Genomic DNA, 22,302 nt, shown 5'->3' on the forward strand with positions numbered 1-22,302 from the left:
AGCGCGCCTCCCCGCCACCCACGACAGCAGCGGAACTAGTTGGACTCCGGAGAAACCGGGACGCTTCGGAGCCTCGGTGAACACGCTGAGGGAAGGAGGGAGTGAGGGTGGGGGGAGGCAGAACCGGAGCAGCCGTGACAAACGACTCCGTCGACTTCTCGCGAGAAACTTGTCGTCGGCCATTTTGCCATTGATTGGCGCAGGCGGCGAGAGACGGGGGGGCGGAGGGCGCCTTGGCTGAGTGAAAGGGCAGGGGACGGGCGATAAGGGGGGGAAGGACGGTTAGGAGAAGAGGAAAGCGGAGGGAAGACCATGAGGATGACTCTCCCGCGACACCCCTCGCCGCCTTCTCCCTCCACCTCCACCTCCTCTTCCTTCTCCTCCGGAGGCTCTTCTTGCTGACGACGACTCCCCGCCCGAGTCCTCCTCCTCCCCCCGCCGGCCCCAAGCTGGCTGCGCCACTGGCCATGGTGCCCAGCGAAGACAACCAGCTGGTCCCTAAAGAGGTGAGCGCTCCTTCCGCGCACGCTCCTTCTGCGGGCGGCCAAGGAGGAGAGGCCAAGCGGCGCCTCTGCCCCGTGCCGGAGAAGCCGGCGGGAGGGCGAAGAGGCGCCCGGCGAAGGCCGCCTTGGCGCGGGGTGTTAGGGTAACGGGAGCGTCAGGCGGAGGTGAATCCCTCTTCGCATGGGAGCTGGCCGTGGTTGAGGCGGCCTCACTGCGGGAAGCCCGGCAGGTCGGGCGGAGAGAGAAGCGGGTAGCTTCCAGCGAAGCGGCGTCTTGGGGAAAAGGCCTAGCGGCCGCTTAGAAAGGCCTACGGCAGAGGCGCTAGGAAAGGGCGATTTAACAAGGTCTCGGCCAGAGGCGGCGGCGGGCCGGAGGGTTTAGGGTTGGCGGGGGAGAGAAGAGCTGTCAGTCGCGGGAAGCCTGGGGGCGAGCAGAGATTTGAAGGGTTGTCATTCCGGCTATTGCGGGGGAAAGGGGGGGCAGACCTTTGGGAGATTATTCCTCCCCCCCCATTTTTTTGCCCTCAAGGGCCGCTTGGATATGGAGAGGAGCAAGTTACACGCAGAATGGTTTTGCTGGCTTTGCGTTCGGCCCCCAAGGAGCTAGAAACCATCCTTGGGAAGGCATATGATGGTTAGTATTAAGAACTAGCCATCATAAGTAAGAAAAAAATACAGATCTGCTCTCTTTGGAGGCAGGTGTTTTGCAGGTGTGGACAAAAGTTTTGAAGGACTGTTGGAAAGAGGAGCTTCCTTTCGGTTAGTTTACAGAACTGAGTTTTGTGAATTGGAGCGGATAGTGTTTGTATTTTTTTTAATATAGGATTATAGTCTGACGATTGCTATCGCGTTTATTTAAAATGAGTTTTCTTCTTGCTAGCGTCCCCAGGCTATGGCAGGGTCCTTGGAGTGAGTTTTAAGCTATTTTAATTGACTTATAAATTGCATTTACTTTTGTGAGTGCTACTGTGTGCTAAGGTATTGATTTTATCACGGATAGTTTTATGGGCAATTGGATGATGTAGTACAGTAATAGGATTGGAGTCAGATTGGTCTAGTGGTGGTTAAGGTGATGGATTAGAAGTTGAGAGACCAGGGAAGCTTTGAGTTTTCATTCTGCTTTAGGCATCAAAGCCAACTAGATGTCTTTGAGCTAGACTATTTCTTTCAGCCTTAGGAAGAAGATACTGGCAAGCCATTTCTGATAATGTTGCCAGAAAAGAAAAAAAACCGCATGGACTTGTTCCTGCAGTCATTGGGAATCAGACTTGATAAGACAATAACAGAACTGTAGTTAGTAGTAGAAGCATGAGCAACCTTAGCAGTGTTCCATATGAACTGTAGCTGTCAAATTTTATCTTTTGAAGGAATCTTTATCTATTCAGCTTGTCTGCCATAGAATCACTATGCACAGTAAAAGATACTGTGATTTCTTCTGTGCCCTATATCATGTATGCTTAGATCACAGGGTTGAAATTAGGCTTAGAGGTTCTCATATTTGTCCCTTGTGATTTGAAAGTTCATTTGAGAAGACAAGTAATATTTATTATTATACGCAACAATGTGAAATCACAGCTGCCAGTTCTTCAGCCAGTGTTGGCTTCAAATTCACCTTGAATTCTTCCCAGGAACCTAAGATGTCATAATGTACTGACCTAGTATATTTTCGGTTCCAAGGAATATGACCTCTTGTAATTGAATGATGGAAATTTCGTCAATGCACAGATTTCCTAAGTGCTATCCAAGATATTTTTATATTAGTTTTAATTATAATTATGTTTATATTATATTAAATACTTAGTTGCTGATAATCACTGTAACCACCTCTGCCAATGTATGCCATATTTCAACTTTGATTTTCAGATCTTGATACTTTGTGATCTTCTCCAATTCTCTCTCCCCTATTCTACATTGTCTTGTATTATCCATTATTCTTTTCAAACACAATTAAATCGTTTTATGCTCTGAGACTTTATCATCTTGTATTTGATATGTAATATTATTATTATGAGATGGTTAGTGTCATCGAAACAACATGAATTTGGGTAAACTCTGGAAGACAAGGGAGCCTGGCATGCTATGATCCATGGAATTGCAAAGAGTTGGACACGACTTAGTGAATAACATTTATTATTAGATTTTTATCTTTTTGATATACAGCATATTAGATCATCTCAAAGTGACAAACATACCTAAATTCCTTGCCTCCTATTTTTTACACATAACCCCGTGAAGTGTATTGGACTGAGAGAGTGATTAATCCAAAATCACCCAGAAGGCTTCTATACCAAAGGGAGGCCTAGAGCTCATAATCCCCTAATTCCTAGGCCAGCACCTTAACCACTACATCAAACTGACTCTCATCTTACTTTCCCTCACCAACTTTATAATATATAAAAATAAACAGTATTGACAAATTTAATTCTCAGGAAAGCTGATTTATCCTAATTTAATCTTTTTTTATTTGTAAACTGTCAAGAGTCATTTAGGTGAGATGTGTGGAGTAGAAGTTTGATAAATAAACCTTGTTATTCATAGGTTCTGGTTCTCCTAAGCACACTTCAGATTGGTAGATATGTTAATAAAGAACATTGTGCAGTTTAAAGTTTTAATCATCTGTAGATATCACTGGTACATCAGACTAAATATGTTACCACTTTAAAAGAAGATACAAATTAAGTATACAGAACTACTGTCAATACCCTTGCATGGTAGCATATTGGGTCAGATATGCAGAAATCTTATGTTAGGTTTTGATACTGAAGCAGCTTACAGATGTGTGGCAACTTAATATAACAAATAAATTTTACTGTAAAAATAGTGTCATGTTTAACTTTTATACCAGAGAGAACTGGGGAGGAGACTTTAATATTTGTGTGGTGACATAGCATGTAAACACAATTCATTGCTGTACTGGAATCCTGATTCTAAACTTACTTCAGTATTCAGTATAATACATATGTTTTATGGCATTAATGTAAATACCTAACTTCACAAAAGCACATAAATAGTTCTTTCTGTAAACAGTATTTTCCTATTATTTCACCCTATCTATAATAATATTGTTACATCTTGATATAGCAGTGTTGTGTATTTCTTAAACCCTGGCCAGCATTATTCAGCATTTTTCTATCTTAAACCTTAATTCAGTACATTGGTATTAAATCAATCTTCTCCAAATTTGATTCATTGTAGTTGTACGCACTTCAGTTTCTAGAATTTTCAGCCGTGACCATGCTAGCTGGGGACTTCAGAGAATTGAAGTCCACCCATCTGGAAAGTGTCCAATTTGAGCAATTTTGTACTAAATGATACCAAGGACATTATTTTGGCAGCACTTTTATTTTTAAAAGCAATGGACAGCTCTGCCTATAAAGTTTAAAACCTAATAACATGCAATGATTATCTAGACATACATAGATCACTGATATTTGCTGAATGAGAGAGAAAAGAATAATAGTTTAGCATTACTTGGTGTCCAAGAAGCAAAGGGAGTGTTTGGCAGTAATTATAGATAACTAGCCTAGGCTGGAATGATTAATGGCAGAGTCTAGCTGTGATTATTGTGCTTCTGGTTATAAAAGATAGCATTTAGACTATCAGTTTAAACAGCATGAGCTATGAGGATTTAAAATGCTTTCCCTTTTTGTAAAAAGGATTCTGGGGATAACAGGAAATAATTTTCCCAAATCGTATATTTTGAAGAAATCAGTTATATCTATAAAGAAATAAATACTTCACAGTGTTACATAGTTTTATCTTTCTGGTTTTTCTTAATTTGAGGTAATCCTGCTTTGAAATTAATCTCATGTTTGTTTATTGAGAAATATCTGAATTTATGAATTACAAATTCATTGCAAAATTATAAAAAATATTTTTAAATTCAGTAGTTTATTTTTCCAGTCTGTGTGTTTATGAATGCAACCTAGTGTTAAAAGTATTTATATATATAGGAAAATAGAAAATTACACTATTCCATATTTGTGTAATGATAATGACAAGAAAAACATGGATGATACCTTACTTTCTCCCTTTAACCATTGCTTAAGAAACATGGTAAAAAACTTCATAAAAACCAAGAATGCTTTTATTTAATACATTCATATGTAATTAATTCCTAAGCATTCATTCGGAGTCCATGCATTAAACTTTAAATGCTTGTTTTACAATGTGAATGAAAGCAAATCACTGATTTTTTTGAAGCTTAACAAACTCTGAGGTATCAGAAGAAATAGCACTATATATTTAAAAAAAGAGACCTTGATATAACTAGTATCAATCATATGTTGTAGTGGGGTTTATATTTGAAAGCACCAAGGAAGTATAGAATTGCCCTGTGTGCCTTATGCATTTATGCAATAATGGTGAGATGAGACTAGTATGAATGTCTGTAAAATAGACTTTGGAGAAGCACATGATTTGTTGTTTCTGTGTGTCCAGTCACAGGAACATTGTCTCTCTGGGTTGGGAATCTTCCTGTATCAGCCTTCAAGGACAGCTGAAGGGAGGACATGACATCATGCCAGGGTAAAGGCCCTCCAGTGGTTAAATACTTAGAGTTTAGTTAAGTATGTCATAGGGGAAGCAATGTATCTGTTGGATTCACTGGCAATAAAGGTGGGAACTTGTCTATATCAAATTGGTGCTCTGTGGCTACTGCGAGCTGTTTAATGAGTGCTTTGGCTTGATCACATCCCAATCATCCCATGCTGAGTAGAACACCTGTGTTTTCAGATAAGAGTACACCCATACAGTAGCTTCCACTTTCATGAGGTCTATCTCTAGTCTCTTGAGAGGCATTATAGACACCTTTTGGGCTTGAAGAGCCAGTCTTAGAAATTTGGATTGAACAAGATCTAATAGTGTAGAATTGGAGAAGAGGCCATAAAGAAGTTGTGCAGTTGGTTTGGCTTCAAATAATATGAGTGCCACAAGTATATGTCTTGAGGAATTTAAGGATGGCAGATTAAATGTATTATGGCATCATCTGCATAGAGTAGAACAGAGATGTGTCTTCCAGTTTGGGGGAATGAAAGTTTCTGTTGAAGACATAGCTTACCATGAAGTTAATAGCACTTAATAATAGCACTTAGACTTATATACTGCTTCACAGTGCTTTAAGCTCTCTGCAGTTTACAGAGTCAGTATACTACCCACAACAATCTGGATCCTCATTTTACTGACCTCGGAAGGATGGAGAGCTGAGTAAACCTTGAGCCAGTGGGAATCGAACTATGGCAGTCAGCAGAATTAGTCTGCAAAACTGCATTATAAGTATTGTGCCACCACCCGTTAATATAAATATTTAAGTTAATATAAAAATTGAATGCAGTTTCAATTGCAATGAGATCCCTTTATATAGCATATGTATTAGATATAATAAGCATCTGGCATTTAAGGTTTTCCCAGTATTTCCCATATTTAGCTCAGAATACAAACTCAAAAGCTACTTTAAAGTTTATAAAGGCAGGATAAAGAGATGTATTGCAGGAGGATATTTTTCAAGCAGATGTAGGAATACTAGGCAGTAATAAATGGTGGATTGGCCTTCCCTAAACCTGACTTGCTTTTCTGTAACTATGTTTTGCTGTCTCAGTTTGGAATTTCCAGTGTAGGTGCCTTGCATAGACTTATGCCAATTGTTCCAATGTTAGTATATGTGCTGCCGAAGGAAGCACTGACTTATGTTGTGTTGAGGAGCAGGATCATGCTTTCGATGGATGGATGGGTGGGTGGGTGGGGTGGGTGGGTGGGTGGGTGGGTGGATGGATGATTAAAAGTCCCCAATCCTTGGGAATTCAGCCACAGATGCCAATGCAGGTAAAAAGTGAAGCGAGGGTGGGGCGTAAAATCCCAAGTTGTTTTTAATGGATTCTGAACTGATCAGATCTTCTTCCAAAACCTTTTCTAGTCTTAAGCAACAAGATTCTTGATTTCTGTCATTGTCACTGGTGCCCATATTGGGAAATGTTCTTAGTTTGGCTAAGATGTCTATTTCCAACAGAGATGCCCTGTAGAGTTCCTGAAAATATGCCTTCCAGGTCCTGCAGGAGTATGTGACAATTCACCATAGAATGACTATTTTTTTAGAAGCTTGATGTGATATGCCAAAATGAGGGTGGTCCATTGGATTTGACTGCTTGAATGAGTTGGGTCCAATTATTTTTATTGCTTCTTTTTTGTTGTATGCCAGAAGCTGCTTGTAGTATCTTTTCTTCTGGAGGAAGTCCACTGTAATTGTCAACATAATATTTGATAAATAAACCTGTAATGTTAGCAAGAGCTTTTTTGGCATTAACACAGTCATCAAACCATGGCTTAAGTAGTGCTATTTCTGTTTCAAGGCCACTGACCTGGTGTGTATCAGGATAGGACCAAAATGAGAGGTTCCTTTTTCTGAGATATGTCCTGTTGAATTTGGGATGTGGCATCAGCCGAAACCCCAGGATAGGGGTGGTGCAGTGGCAGTGCTCATCCAAAATACTTGAGAGATATCCAGGGGCACTATCCAATAGATTACTGGGTGTGAGACCCTATTTATTAGGTTGGGGTCTAGGATTTACTTGGGATTATTCCTATTCTCCAAGTTTCCTTGCTGTGTGGCAATATTCCTTTCTGATGTCCTTTACTCCAGGTTAGTGATTGAGTTCCTCAGATTTATGGTATTGAGGGGCTTCACCTTGCCATCTGTAGGGCATGGAAGTTCATGGCCATTGTGACAGCTATGGGCCTCTAGCAAGTCATCCATGGCCAATGTATAATAGTGGTCATTCATGTGACCTTTTATTTATGTCTGGATGGTGGCAAGATGTTCAGGATTTGGGGGAGGTATTGATTTCTCCTCAGTCATAGTCAGATCACAGTTCTGAATGTGCAGTTCTCTGATGTCACCCACCCCTCCCTACAGGGAGGCTGGAGTTATTGTATTAGTTCACTCCAGGCAGCTAGTGGACCTGGTTGAGTTCCAGGGAGCTTTAGATTATTCCAGAAGGTCTGTTGAAGAAGTTGACTTGTTGATCATTCAGTTATGATGGCCGTGACAAATGAATTGCTGCTTCTGTATTGTTCAGAAAGCTGTCCAAAATATTTTAAATGTATAGAAAAATAGGGTTGATAGTACATTTTGAGATTTCCTGACCCATTTTGGGGAGACACATAAAATACATAAGTATTTTAGGAAGTTTAGTACTTTATATGGGATACCAGTTTCTTCACTTAGACAAATACGTTTTAGTATATCAATTTTTCTGAGTATGAGACACACCTTTCCCCCTCAAAAAAAGAGGGTGAAAATCTGGGTGTATCTTATACACTGAATACAGTATTTTTGCCTCCCGAAACCCCACCCCTTTTACAAAAATGGATATTCAGAAGGTTTGGAAGGCCTGAAAAGTGTTCCTGATGGCTGGGGAGGGCAAAAACAAGTGAAAAGCAAGCAGTTTTTTGCTCGTTTTTGCCCTCCCCAGCCCCCAGGAGCACTCTATAAGCCTCCCAAAGCCTATTATGTATGCCGGGTTTTTTGAAAAAAATGGGCCCGTTTTTTGCTCATTTGTGCCCCCCCCCCAGCCCCCAGGAGCACTTTGCAGGACTCTCAAACTCTCTGCATGCCCCAAAAACAAGGCGTGCAGAAGGTTAGGGAGGTCTGCGGTGTGCAAAAACATTTTTAAAAAATTTACCTCTTCAAAAACTTGGTGTGTCTTATACTCTAGTGCATCTTATACTCTAGTGCATCTTATACTCTGAAAAATACGATAATTTGTTTTACGTCTTGAGCCTTTTAGTTCCATATTATACTCCCATGTACTTTTTTGTATAATTAAACCATTCTTCTTTTTTTATACATATTAAATATTCATTTGTGTGAGAAAATGAATTTTACATTGACTAAAAGTTGGCTTCTTTAATTTTTAATTAAATATTTGATAGCATAATCTTACTATTTTGTGTTTATATATCTTAGGATATGCTTTGGAGATGCAGACAGAATATATTTGATGAAATGAAGAAGAAATTTTCACAGGTAGTTAGATGAAGTGAATGTTTAAAACAGTTCAGTTTTGATAGCATGAAATTAGCACTGTGCACAAGTAAATAAAATGGTTTGCAAATGCATTAGGGTACTAATTTTAAATATATTTCTAAGAGTGGAATATGATTTGGTATTTTATATGAAACTCTTAGCGGTTAGGTTGTGGGTTGTGACCCCTTTGGGGGTCAAATGACCCTTTCACAGGGGTCGCCTAAGACCATCGGAAAATTGCAAAATTACACTTATGAAGTAGCAACGAAAATAATTTTATGGTTGGGGGTCATCACAACATGAGGAACTATATTAAAGGGTCGCGGCATTGGGAAGGTTGAGAACCACTGCTCTAAGCCTTCATTTTAATATCTACAAAAATCAAAAGCATGGTTTTGAAAATTCTAATAAAGGATAATTTGCATGACTTCAACTTTGAAACTTATAATTTAAAAACATATACTAACATGAAGTATTTGGGTAATTTAAAAATTGCCCACCTTTTTCAATTAATTTATGAAATGTACTGCTCTAATACCGTTTTTGGAAGTCTAGTCAAAACAGCTTGTTTTGTTTTTTATATTACGTTGTATTTCAGTTAACTGACAAATGTGAAGTATGAAATAGTTGATGAAAGTACCTTGTGTGTTTTATTTCAACTTTTCCCAAAAGTTACAGTGCTTACACTTATATTTCAGTATTTTTTTAAATGGTTGGAATATTTTAAAGATAGTCCTCATTTAACAATCACAACTGGGAGTAGCAACTCTTTCGTTAAGTAAAGTGGTTGCTAAGTGAAATTGCGACTGCTTATAATCTCATTTCAACTTTGCTTCATAGAGTTGTAAATGTTACTTTTTCATCACCATCGTAACTGAACTAAACAAAGACTATTTGTAATGAGATGCTGTTACTGAAGAGTTAATAGCTTTAATGTGTCATAGCATAGTATTTCAAATTAGAAAAAAGCTAAGTATGACAATACTGAAATTGCCCATTCTAAAAGGTAACCCATATGATCAATTTTTAATAAATACATGTTTTAATTTTTAATTCCATCTTGTTTTTTGTGTAATTCAGTTTCATCTTAGTTGCAATGTGGCCTTTCCTAAGCAGAAAGAACAAAATAGAAAGGGGCCTAGGAGAGAGTACCATTTTTTTTTAAGTGAAGCAAGTCTCTGTATGTATCAATATCTTTGTTTTCAAACTGACCATTTTGTTAATAATCTAATTACATGAGTAGCATTATTAGACTCTCAGAGAGAACCTTGTATCCTTTTACTTGATCATTATAAAAGAACATGCAATTTCATGCAAAAATGGTTTTTTTCTAGATGATGTTACTTTTTTTAAGAAAGGCATAGGAATGTTAAGTCTCAGTTAATTTTTTTTCATTTTTAAGCCCAGCTTAAATGTGAAGATAAATTATTTGACTTAGAAGTACACTTGCTTAGTTCTGTAAGGTCTAAAAATATGATGTCTTGCCTTTTGGTTTCTCACTTTCTACTTTCCTGTAGCATTTTTATTGTAAGCAACCTTCATCTCTGCAAGTAAAAAGGACTTTTAAAGTGGTTCTTATAAATTCTTTGAAATTTCCAAGAAGGCTTAGGGAATTATCTAGTGATTTAGTGAACAGCTTGATTATGTACCTAGTCATCCACTGAATAACATTGCCTCCCAATGGTCTCTGCATTCATTGATCTTGGGTTTGTCCTTGATCAGATGAATGGTTCCTAGATATGAAACAACAAAATAAATGCCTAAAATGATGGTGCCAGAGAAAAAGAACAAATGCAAATGAACATGAAATAAATCCAGATTTGTGCCTACACAGTGGGGTTAGGGCAGAAGAACATTGTTATTACTCAATCCTTATTACATCTGCAGGCTACTGCCCAGCAGCTTTAACAATCTGGGTATTGATTAAATGGATAGGGTCCTCAGTGGGATACCCTAGCTCGAGTGAATTGGATACTTGCCTGTGCTAGCTCAACCAAAGAAGACACAAGAAGATGGATTCAAGAAAGGGTCAATGTCTCTTAAATGGAACATTCTTCAAAGAGACAGTGGGATACTCCTTTCTTAAGAGGCTTCCACTCCATCCACTCATCTTGAACAATTTCTGATTGATCTTTCCTTTTTAGAAAAGGTATTAAAGACAGTGATCTTCTTTCTTCAGAATGACATAGATGCAAAGTACTTAGATCCATTTAGGCTATGAGCATGGTTGGAGAAATTGGTAGTTTCCTGAGTTGTCAGCGTTGGTTAGGGGTTAGAAGTGCTTTTCTGCAGAGTTGTACACCTTGGTTACTGAGCAGTTTTGCAGGAGGTAAGATGGAATGAGATATGAAATCATTGGCCATTTCATTATGATGGGCTCCTAGTTCCACCCCCTCCCTTATATTGACTTCTGCATGAAGTTTATGGAAAAGGTCGTCCATTACCATATGTAAGGTATCAAAATGTAGATTATCTTCTATATCTTTCTGGGTAAAAATGTTGATTGGTTGGTTTAGAGGCTTCAAAGACTAGATGTGGAAAAACCTCATTCCAGTGAGATGGAATGGCAGCTGGTTGAGATGCTTTCTCATCCCAGCACAGTTCACCCATATTGCAAATCAGCTCCTGCAGGGGGAGGGAAATCAGTTTCCATTGCAGCCTAAGGTTTCTCCTCCCCTTCTTCTCATCTTGTAGCTCCTGCTACAGTGGCAGGTGGAAGTTGTGGCCAAGAGCTGCACTAATCTTGGAATGAGATGAATTAGGTATGTTCACTTAGGCTCTTGTTATCTGTTGGTTGCATTTTTGCAATTCCTTCTACATGAACGGTCTTAAAAACTTAAATGTGGTATAAAATGCATCTGCCTGCTTGAAGGTGAGACCCATTACGACTAGATTATATTATTTTAGCAACTTTATGGCTGTCACTTTGTTGGCAGGTACAACTCAACACATTGGATATTATCTATAAAACTTTATATGATTTGAATCTTGGGTCTTTTTGAGACATTTATCCATATAGAATATGCCTACCTAATACAGTCAGCAGAAAGGGCAAGCTGCATGTCCCCACTCATTGGGAGATAGATGGAGTGGAGACCTTTTAGATAAAGCTTTAATACATTGTTAGTACAATACTATTAATATATAGAGTATATAATCACTTGATGAATGGTTTTTCACTTCCTAAATTGGAAACAATAATTATTGTAATTCCTGGCCCCTATAAAATTTTTCAACCAATTTTTACTTCTATTTTAAATTTTATTCAACTAATTGAAAAGAGACTCCGTAATTGGTAAATTGGTTAATTTAGATCAAGACGTCATTTCTAATCATTTTTGTAAATTTGGTGATATTTTTTTAAAAAATATGGACCTAATCTATTAACCATCAATAACATTACTTATTTGAATTTGTATAAAATATATTTAACAAGGGATACCAATCCCAGTTGTCTTTCATCATTTTTTCCCTTTTTCTCTTGGTTGTGGAATAAATAATAACTACAAGAAATATTCACAAAATTAAAGGTTTAGAAGTGAGAGAAAAATTGTTAATTTTATCGCTAGAGCCTATTAAGAGGTAAAATAAGGCTTGTAAAGTTTTGACCCACAGTCCATAATACTGTCAGTTCTAGATAGGCTGCAGAACCAGATCATAATAAAAAAAATATGCCTATGAATGGACTGTAATTAGCTAGCAAGTCTAGCTGTGTTTAGGTTATCTTAAACTGCAGGCCTGGTTTACGTTAGAATATTTGTAATACTGGTAAGTTTTGATATCGCTTAGACTTGCTTAGACAACAACATGAGCAGCTTACGACTCTTGTTCATTTACACTATTTCAGAATGTGGTTACGCTAAAAAAGTGAGTCAGGATGGTTGTATTTTTTAAACTATTATAAAATATAAATGCAGTTGCTAATCTAAATCTAACAAAAATCTAAAAAACTTTCATTGCATTAAAGCAATTAATTTGAATAAGTAATTGGTTTAACAAAGCCACAAAACAGTTGTTTAGAACATGGGAATAGCAATTACAAAATATTTTCCACCGTCACTACTATGGTTTTGGAAATTATGCAATATCTTTCCTTGAATTAGAAGCTTAATCCAGCTTGGTGTTTTAATATAGAATGTCTGTGCTACATTTGAACATGTCATAGTCATGAACTCAGTTTTTGCTTGGATCTTCGTGCCAGCAGGCATGACTCTGTACTTTGTTCAGCATTGATTTCTGGTTTGTGTCTTCTTAATATATTTGTACCTGCACCCCTTATACTAATTCTGTGTGTGGAAAAAGCTGCATTTACATTTTCATTCAACTTTCTAAAATAGAACATACTTTTATAATCTATTTGTTCCTTTCATTTCATTTCAGATTGAAAATGCTGCTGATGAACTTAGAGTGCTTTGTATAATACAAGATACTACCAATGCTAAGAGAGTGAATGAGCGCATCACATTGAATTTACCAGCTTCCACACCATTAAAAAAACTATTTGAAGATGTAGCCTCCAAAGTGGGCTATGTTGTTGGAACATTTGATTTAATTTGGGGAAATGGAGTCAATGTTGCTAATACGGTAAAAGCAAATATCTACTAATTTTAGGCATTTTAATAGAATACTTTTAAATGGCTGATGTGCAATTTTTTTGTTCATTTTCATGGTATTTCTCATATTGGCATTTGTTTTGCCTTAATAATACTTTTTTGTTCAAGACTGCCTTTTACTTTCTCTGGTTGGATGTGATATAGAATAATATTTTAATGCAATTTTTCATAAAATAATGTATAAAAATAACAGATAAAATATTTATCTATTTCAATTATTTCTTTAATTTATTTTTACTTTCTCACTCTTTTCTGAAGATGACAACAGCTGACTAAATTTTTTCTGATTATCTTAAAAGTATTGCATTAATGTGGGCATAAACACAACTAAAGTTTAATAATCCTGTAGTAGTTTTGGGTGAAGGAACAAACAGTGCTGTTTGTTAGATTTTTTTTTAAATCAAGACATTAAAAAACAGCTGGTAAACTCTACTGAAAATATATATCTTTTTAAATGTTTCTGCCAGTTATCTTCTTAAATTCATGTGTTGCATATTCTGAGTCAGTCTGTCTTATCTATGGTATAAAGCCTGTAACATCTTTTATGAACTGATAAGAATGGAATGGATTATTTATTTATTTATTTTTATCTTTTTGCTTTTAATAAGATCAATGTTCATATTTAAAGCATAAAAATTAGAAATCAATGAGTTAAATGCTCTGACCTGTAGTTTTATTCTTTTACCTTCTCATTAAAGGTCTTGCATATACTGCACTTTTAATACTGTTAATTTTATTTTTAGCATTTAATTTCCAGTATGTTGCTATTTAGGTAATTAGGATATTTATTAAATAATCATTGTAAATTAAATGGCAAGCAAAAATATGTTGTAATAAATGTTTAAGGTATTAAACTTTGTCAGAATCTTGAGAAATATGGTAAATCTTTTTTTTAGAAAAATATTTTGTTATCTGATTTATGCTCAACATAAAGAAAATTTGTTAATTGACAGTGATATTTCAGTGTATTTATATTATTTCTATAGTTAAAGAAATATGCAGCTATTGCTCTTATGCCTGAATTTGGAAATGTATAATAACAATTCTAATGAATAAACAATTTTATTTTGTTTACTATAGACACCACTGGATCATTTGAGTGATAAATCTGTTGTTGATGCTGGTTTTGAGCCTGGAAAAAAGAATTTTCTGCATTTGACGGATAAAGATGGAGAACAACCTCAAGTGGTATTGGTAACGACATATTAATTTGCTGCTTCTGTGTCTTATCACATGTTATGATTTTTTTTTCTTTTTGTTCTGAATGTTCTAATGCTTATCTTTGATTTTCATAGCCACCAAGTAAATCCTTTCTAAGAAACGAAACAGATCTTAAAACACAAGTTCCTAGGGTTGGGATATTCAAGAATTTCAATGTTTCTGCACACTTTAGCTATTTACTGCATTTTAGGCAGAATCTAAAGAGTTAGACCAAGAATGTGTAATTCTGTTGGCACTCTCATGGTACCTGTTTGGCTCTTGGAATCTTAAGCTTAATCACTCTATTTAAAAAATACCAAAATGTTTGTTCTCAAAATGTGTGTTAGGAGTTCTATAGATAGGAAAAGTAACATAGGCACTTCTTGCAATCCTAACTTAGATTCACTCTATACTCAGTTCCCCATCTGCTTCGGTAACTCATTTCCTTTTTGTTTCTTTGTCTGAAACTACCTGTAATGCCAAGGATAGCATTCCTATTGTGAAATGTCTTGTAAGAACATGGACTTTTTTAATAGGCTATTTTTATTAGTTAATTATAAATTTGAAACATACATTAATAAACGTGTCCAATGTTTTAGGAGGAGTCTGGTGGATCAGATGACCACAATCCTGATAGATTTATAGGTCCACTACCAAGAGAAGGTTCTGTTGGCTGTTCCAATGATTACGTCAGTCAGAATTACTCTTATTCATCAATTCTGAGCAAATCAGAAACAGGTATGTCTTTTGTCCTTTCCCCTGGATAAACATGGTACCTGTTTGGCTCTTGGAATCTTAAGCTTATTATACCATCTTAAAACAACTTATAAAATTGTCTTAAAAACAATTTAAGTATAGGAGAACAAGTTGTAAATACCACTGTACATGTAAGATTTTGAATGAGGGATAAGGATCGCAGAACTGGTGGTACTACAGTTGCTCTCAACAATATTGCAGATGTGTAAGGAGAGATCAGGGATGTCGTGGTTCGGTGGCTAAGACGCTGAGCTTGTCTATCAGAAAGGTCAGCAGTTTGGCAGTTCAAATCCCTAGTGCTGCGTAATGGAGTGAGCTCCCATTACTTGTTCCAGCTTCTGCCAACCTAGCAATTTGAAAGCATGTAAAATGCAAATAGAAAAATAGGGACCACCTTGGTGTGAAGGTATCAGCATTCCTTCAGCATTTAGTCATGCCAGCCACATGACCATGGAGACGTCTTCGGACAGCGCTGGCTCTTTGGCTTAGAAACAGAGATGTGCACCACTCCCTAGAGTTGGGAACAACTAGCACATAGGTGTGAAGGGAACCTTTACTTTAAGGAGAGGTGACAGAACCACAAGAGGTATGGTTTATTTTTTTCCTCCTACAGATTGTTACAGATAATCTTTGATTTAATGATCATTTAAAGTTATGACAGGCTTTAAAAAGTTAATAACAACTCACTCTAGTAGTTGCAACTTCCACTGCATCACCACCCTGCAATCACGTGATTGCATTTACAACTGATTGTACTGTTCCAGTCATGTGATCATGATTTACAGTTTGCCAGTTTCCAGCTATTTTCGCTGATTAGATTTATTTAACAACCTTGTGATTTGCTTTACAATCACTAACTTTCACCTTTAAAAACCCAATCCTTGTTTAAACTGCTAGGGATTTTTTTTATTATTAAACAAGAAAAAACCCTCACTCTTGGTCATAGGTAAAGCTTTCATTTTGTTCCATTTAATGAAATGCAGGTGTTTATTTCTGGTAGGAACAATTGAGCACAAAATTATTTTTCAATATTTAACTAATAGGGTAATAGTTTTTTCTTTTAAAAAAATCCATATTTATACTCCCGTATGTAGTTCACGTTTACTATTGTGAATCTAAAAATTATATTCTAATAACTAATACTCTAAAAATGCAATCATACTAGAAGGAAATGAAATTTGCTAGTATCTAGTATTTTTTCTAAGTTGTTGTTTGCCGGGCATATAAGGATAAATAATTAATTAGCATTGACATGATAGTCAAACGATGCTAAATTGCAATATTTAGCATAAATATTGCAATTTAATAAATATTAAATAGCAATATTTAATATATTATTCTAACCCAGTATTATAGTTTATTCAGAAGTCCTGTTTAAGTCATGTTTTTACTACTGGTATGTGTTTCAGAATTCTGAAGAAATGTGTTTTTTTGAATATCCAATAAAGCTTTAAAGTGCTGTTCTAAGTAGATATTATTAGCAAAAAAATTGATTTTGAAAAATTGAAATAAAAATAATAAATATGTCCAATAATGTAATATTAATTTCTCTTAAATATTAATCTTATTCATTTTTTAAGATGAGCATTATTACTAATCTTATACTATTTTTCAGGATATGTGGGTCTAGTAAATCAGGCAATGACCTGTTATTTGAACAGTCTTCTACAAACTCTTTATATGACTCCTGAATTTAGAAATGCATTATATAGGTAAGTAGATAGATTTCATTAATTTCGTTATTGCCTTTTGTTGGATTATTAAAATCTTGCTAAACACCTGCGAGACTGCTGCAATTAACAAATCATTACTCTTTAAAGCAAAGTATGACATATCATTAGTTTTCAAGGCAAGGATTTCTGGAACATACTTGTAAAACTATTTGATATGTCATTAGTTGTAGGACAGATGTAGTGATTGATAAGGAGACTTCCTCTGCAGTCTTTTTCCCCCTTAAGCTTAAATGAGGATTCATAGTAGAGTTTAGAATTGCAGAGAAATAGTAAAAATGGTTCATAAAAATAATTATAAAAACTAAAATCTTGGTTGTTATAAAAGGATTTTAAAGGACTATCTACAATCTTATTATAAATATTTGCTCTATTTTATAGTACAATTAAAATTGGGGTAGGTTCTTATTTATTATTCACTATATGGTTGTGTAGTTATATTTTTGAATATAGGTATGCAAGTATGTCTATGGAGATTCTCGGTCATTCAGGTCATGGCTGTCCTAAAAGTGCTTTTTCAAAAGGCATCTGGACTTTGATTTTTCAAAGTCGTATTTTGAAAAAGCACCTTTGGGAATGTAGGTAGTGTTAACTTTTGCAAAAATATCTCTAAGAGTTCAGTATGATTTGATGAATGTCATAGTATTTATACTAGAAAATGTTATGATTATGGAATACTTGAATATTCAAGCACAGGAGTTATCTCTTCTAAAAAATTTCAATATCAGGCTATAAATATAATATATTTAGCTTTTTTTCAAATTGTATGTTGAAGAAATATTTCCATATCAACTTTCCTTTTAGATATCACTTTCTACTACAAATGAATGTTAGGAGCAGGGTGCTCTAAAATATTTTTTTGTCTGTTGGTATTAATGTTTTTTTTTTAATAGATGGGAATTTGAAGACTCTGAAGAAGATCCGGTGACAAGCATCCCTTACCAACTTCAAAGATTGTTTGTTTTACTGCAGACCAGCAAAAAGAGAGCAATTGAAACTACAGATGTTACACGAAGCTTTGGATGGGATAGTAGTGAGGGTAATGATAACCAAAAATTTGGTTAAATCATAATTCTATTAGGACATATATTGACTGACATTGTCTGTATCTTGATTATCAGTTATGTACTTGGTCATGGGCATGACTCTTACTTGGTCACATATTGAACAATCCCTTAGCATTCCAGTGTAACTGGAGAGAGAAAAAAGCCACAGATATGACATGCTGTCATATCTCAAATATCTCTGATTAATAGCATTCAAAAAGTAAGAATATCAGTAGTTTAAAATTGACTTCTGCATTTATTTACATAGCTGTTGAGAATTGATGAATTTAATGAAGTTTAATAACTTATTCTTATTACAAACCATTAATCAAAATTCTCAGTTCACAGTAACAGAATAATAAAAAGTATAGGAAGACAATTTACAGTGTAATATTGGATTATTATTAATCTAGTATTACTATTACCGTGTTTTCCCGAAAATAAGACAGCATCTTATTTTCTTTTGACCCCTCCCCCCAAATAAGCACTTGTCCTTATTTTCGGGGAGGTCTTATTAATATTGAGGTGCAGGAGGCAGCGAGAATGGTCACTTCATGGCTGGTGTTGTGTGCTGGTGTTGTGTTGCAATATTTTTGGGGAGGGCTTATTTTAGTGCATGCACTCAAAAGCTCAATCGGGCTTATTATCCAGGAAGGTCTTATTTTGGGGGAAACGGTATTATTATTATTAAATCCCTGTTTTTTTTTTAAAAAATGTTGATGTTTGAAAATAATTGTGAGGTCAAGCAAAATGAGAGAGATAGAAAAAATTCCGTTCTAAAACTAGCAATAAAATAAATTTAGTGTAATGTGCTTTTGTAACCGGGCTAACAAATTGCTGTGATGGGATGTATGCCAGTATTAATTAATTAAATAATATCACTTTTGTTTTACAATAGCATGGCAGCAGCATGATGTGCAGGAACTCTGTAGAGTCATGTTTGATGCTTTGGAACAAAAATGGAAACAAACAGAACAGGTATAATATTTTTGGGGTTATTCTTGTGATAATGAGATAACAAGAAATAACAAACCATTAGAATAAAACCGTACTAATAAAACAGTACTATACTTATCCTAGATTTAAAGACTAGTTTTAAACAGCGAGATGAAATGGAAAAATTGTGCATTGTTTATCCGGAACTGCTGTAATTTGAGGAATTCATTCTGTATGCATTTTATACGAAGTGTCATTATTTTGCAGTATAATACTCTGGGAGGCATCTTTTAAGTGGATTGTAGTCAAGGGAAAGCAAGAGTTATGTGATCATTCTGGAATGTGTATCTTACTTCCTTTCTTCAAGTTGGAGTCTCCTGATAAAATCTCCTTTATTCTGGAACCATCCTAATTATTTCGAGCTTATCTTTTTCCCCCTCACAACCTCTGAAATTCAGTCCATCTTGTAAAAAATATATAAAATATATAAAAAGAACTTAGTTATTCCTTTTTTCTTGTTTTTGCCAAAAGCTGCAACTTGCTCCTTCCAGACTTGTTTCTGAGACTTATAGTACTTCTGTAGTATATACATACCTAAAGTAACCAGAGATGCCGTCTATTCCTATATATATTGATTCTTACCACTACCATCAGTTTTCAGAAAGAGCAGTCTCAATACCCTAATGTGAAAGCAAACATTGTTGCTGGAGGAACATTACTCAAATTGAGCACTAATGGGCAATTCAATTCAGTTGTGATATTGCTCACAGAAAACTTCAGTGCTCTAGACTATTCAGCACTGTCTCCATCATGTTGTGCTTTAAATAGACGGTTTCCATTTAACATATTTATACTTCTATAGATACAAAATAGTGCCATAGCTGTTGTCCCAAAAGGAGATCTTGCAATATCTCGTGCAATATCTTCTACTTCATCTTAATCATAAGATGGACCCCTTGCACAACACCATCCCTGTCTTTATTTAAATATGTCTGAACCAGTCAGTAGACTGATATTTGGCTGCTATACAGAGGTGTCTTTAAAAGCTGTTATGTATGAGTCCTTTATATTCATGAAATCTGCATATGGGTAATCCTTGACTTACAATCATTTGTTTATCATTCAAAGTTACAATAGAACTGAAAAAAGTGACTGGAGACGGGCCTTGATTCCTTGTAGCAATTCAGTATTGAATCTGTATCACATGACTCCTGGTTTTCCCTTTCACATTCTTGTATATATATCCATTATGCCAATCATTACTACCAAAGAACATTTTGAAATGTATATTTGGTTAAATATATCTGCATAAATATTTCAGATAAAAAGTACATTAAAATCATTTTATATATGAATATGACTGTAAAAAAAATTAAAATGTGCAAATCATGCATTTATAAATATATATGAAATTGATATGGGCTTCCAGTAGAATGAGGCATATATTTTTAATTGGAATAGAAATAAGCAGCATTCTCATTAAACATGATTAAGACAAATTGGATAAATAAAAATCTGCCATGAATTTATGCTCATATTTTCACTTTAATAAGCTGAAATAATGAATAGCCAGAGAACTAGAAATGAATTTTAAATATGTTCTATATATCTTTTTAGTTCAAAGAATGCTATTAATAAACTTACGGATTAAAGGCAGAATTTAGAATACATACCCTGAACTACTATTGTAGAGTATTATTTTGCAGTTTAGAATATGAAAGCCAGCTAGATTTAAATTCTTCAGGAAATAATGCTTCATAAAGATAAATAAATTTGTTTTTGGAATATTGAAATATTTTTTTTCTCAAATGCAGGCTGATCTCATAAATCAGCTCTACCAAGGCAAGCTGAAGGACTACGTAAGATGCCTGGAATGTGGCTATGAGAGCTGGAGAATTGATACTTATCTGGATATTCCATTGGTTATTCGACCTTATGGCGCCAATCAGGCCTTTGCTAGTGTGGTGTGTATATTAAACTGAATGCTACTGCGTCTTTCTATGTAATAATGCCTGAAGTACTGTCACTTCTTTAAAGGTAAGCATCATCCTGGAAACTCTATCTTGGTTTGTCCGTCTTTGTGCAGTAGACCAGCTAGCAAGCTTTAGAAGACCCTTCAATAAGACCTACTAGTGCATGTTTGAGAAAAGGAAAAGCAGTCAGTTAACATGTGAAGTCTTAACATTGCGAATGCAATAAAACAACACATGTTCTGCCTTTCTTGTAGAAAAATATATTTTTGAAACATAATATGGGCTTTAGGTGAATCAATTATTCTGATACTGTTGGTAAATATTACAGCAAATAGGAAAGGAATTCCTATTTGCTGTAATATTTACCAATAGTTTCAGAATAATTAATTCCAATAATTAATGGAATTAATAATTAATTCCAATTCCCAAATAGGAAAGGAATTCCTATTTGGAATTCCAGATAGGCTTTTGGTTGGACTGGAGAAGGAAAACTTTAAGTTGACAATATTAAGACGTCTCTGTAATATTGCTTAAAGTCCCAATAAACTATTGTGCATTCAATTTGAGACCAACTTCTGTGGTATTTGTATCTCTTTCTCTGGACCCACATTGCCAAATCAATAATTGAGAACTATCAATTCCCTCCAACCTCTCATACTAGCCATCTTGCTATATTTGGGATGCTTAGAGTAGGATAATCAGTGATTATCTGTTTATAAGGGCCACTCGGATTACATTAACTAATGTAAATGAGACAGGAAGGATTACTCCGAATTGAAAATGGATATACTGATCAATCCAGTTTTCCTAACTACCTTCCCATCATGGCACTATGCAAGCAACAAAGGGTGGATTTATTTTTTTAAAATGTCATGGTTCTTTGAATCAACCCTGATTCCTGTCGAAAACATGGCCAGATTCATACAGTTTTCTGTCAATGTTTTCAGAAGTTTGCCATTCCCAGAGAGCTGGCATGCTTCCCTATCTGCCTTTCTGAATTGTAATTTTTTTAATGTTGATTAAAAATTTGATTGATGCTTTTTACAGTGTATAACTTAAATTTATTTGATTTTTTTTGCCAATAGGGTTTGTATGCTTCAGGTTTTAAAACAAGGTTTTATAAGCAGCTTTTTAAAAAAGGAATCATTTAAAATGATTACGCTGATTTACATGATGTAGCCTATTGAACAAATAAACTCAGAATTTCTTTGGTTGTCTGATCTTCCAGCTGCATTTTTTTTAAAAAAACAGAAAACCCAAGAATGAATATATACATACATACATACATACATACATACATACATACATACATACATACATATATTATCTGTTAAAATACAAGATAGATAGATAGATATACAGATAAAGATACAGTATATACAGATAAAGATGCCTAATAACATGTAGTAGGTTCGTGTTTGCCCAGATTTTTTTCCTAAGAATTTCAATCCAAGCAAATGCTAACTTCTTGCCAAATTACCGTAGACTTCTGCTCCTAGCCTACTTTTGTTCATCTTGAACATTT

At 35.3% G+C, this 22,302-nt stretch overlaps 1 protein-coding gene across 5 annotated transcripts in view; it reads left to right on the forward strand.

The window, feature by feature from the left end:
* The first annotated feature begins 218 nt into the window (after positions 1-218).
* The window catches only part of USP47 (ubiquitin specific peptidase 47), a 50,187-nt gene continuing 28,103 nt past the window's right edge, over positions 219-22,302 (forward strand). For 3 of the 5 annotated variants that reach the window (XM_032223452.1, XM_032223485.1, XM_032223461.1), the window contains exons 1-8: positions 8,488-8,523; positions 12,904-13,107; positions 14,217-14,330; positions 14,936-15,074; positions 16,708-16,804; positions 17,716-17,861; positions 18,767-18,846; positions 20,619-20,768. In XM_032223452.1, coding sequence (XP_032079343.1) covers positions 8,503-8,523; positions 12,904-13,107; positions 14,217-14,330; positions 14,936-15,074; positions 16,708-16,804; positions 17,716-17,861; positions 18,767-18,846; positions 20,619-20,768 — 951 coding nt within the window. In that variant the 5' untranslated portion in view covers positions 8,488-8,502. Of the gene's footprint in view, positions 507-8,487; positions 8,524-12,903; positions 13,108-14,216; positions 14,331-14,935; positions 15,075-16,707; positions 16,805-17,715; positions 17,862-18,766; positions 18,847-20,618; positions 20,769-22,302 lie in introns of those variants that run through there. The other 2 variants (XM_032223477.1, XM_032223469.1) reach the window with 2 other exon arrangements.

Source organism: Thamnophis elegans, chromosome 1 (genome assembly GCF_009769535.1).
Source record: "Thamnophis elegans isolate rThaEle1 chromosome 1, rThaEle1.pri, whole genome shotgun sequence".
In the NCBI taxonomy this organism is placed as follows: Eukaryota; Metazoa; Chordata; class Lepidosauria; order Squamata; family Colubridae; genus Thamnophis; species Thamnophis elegans.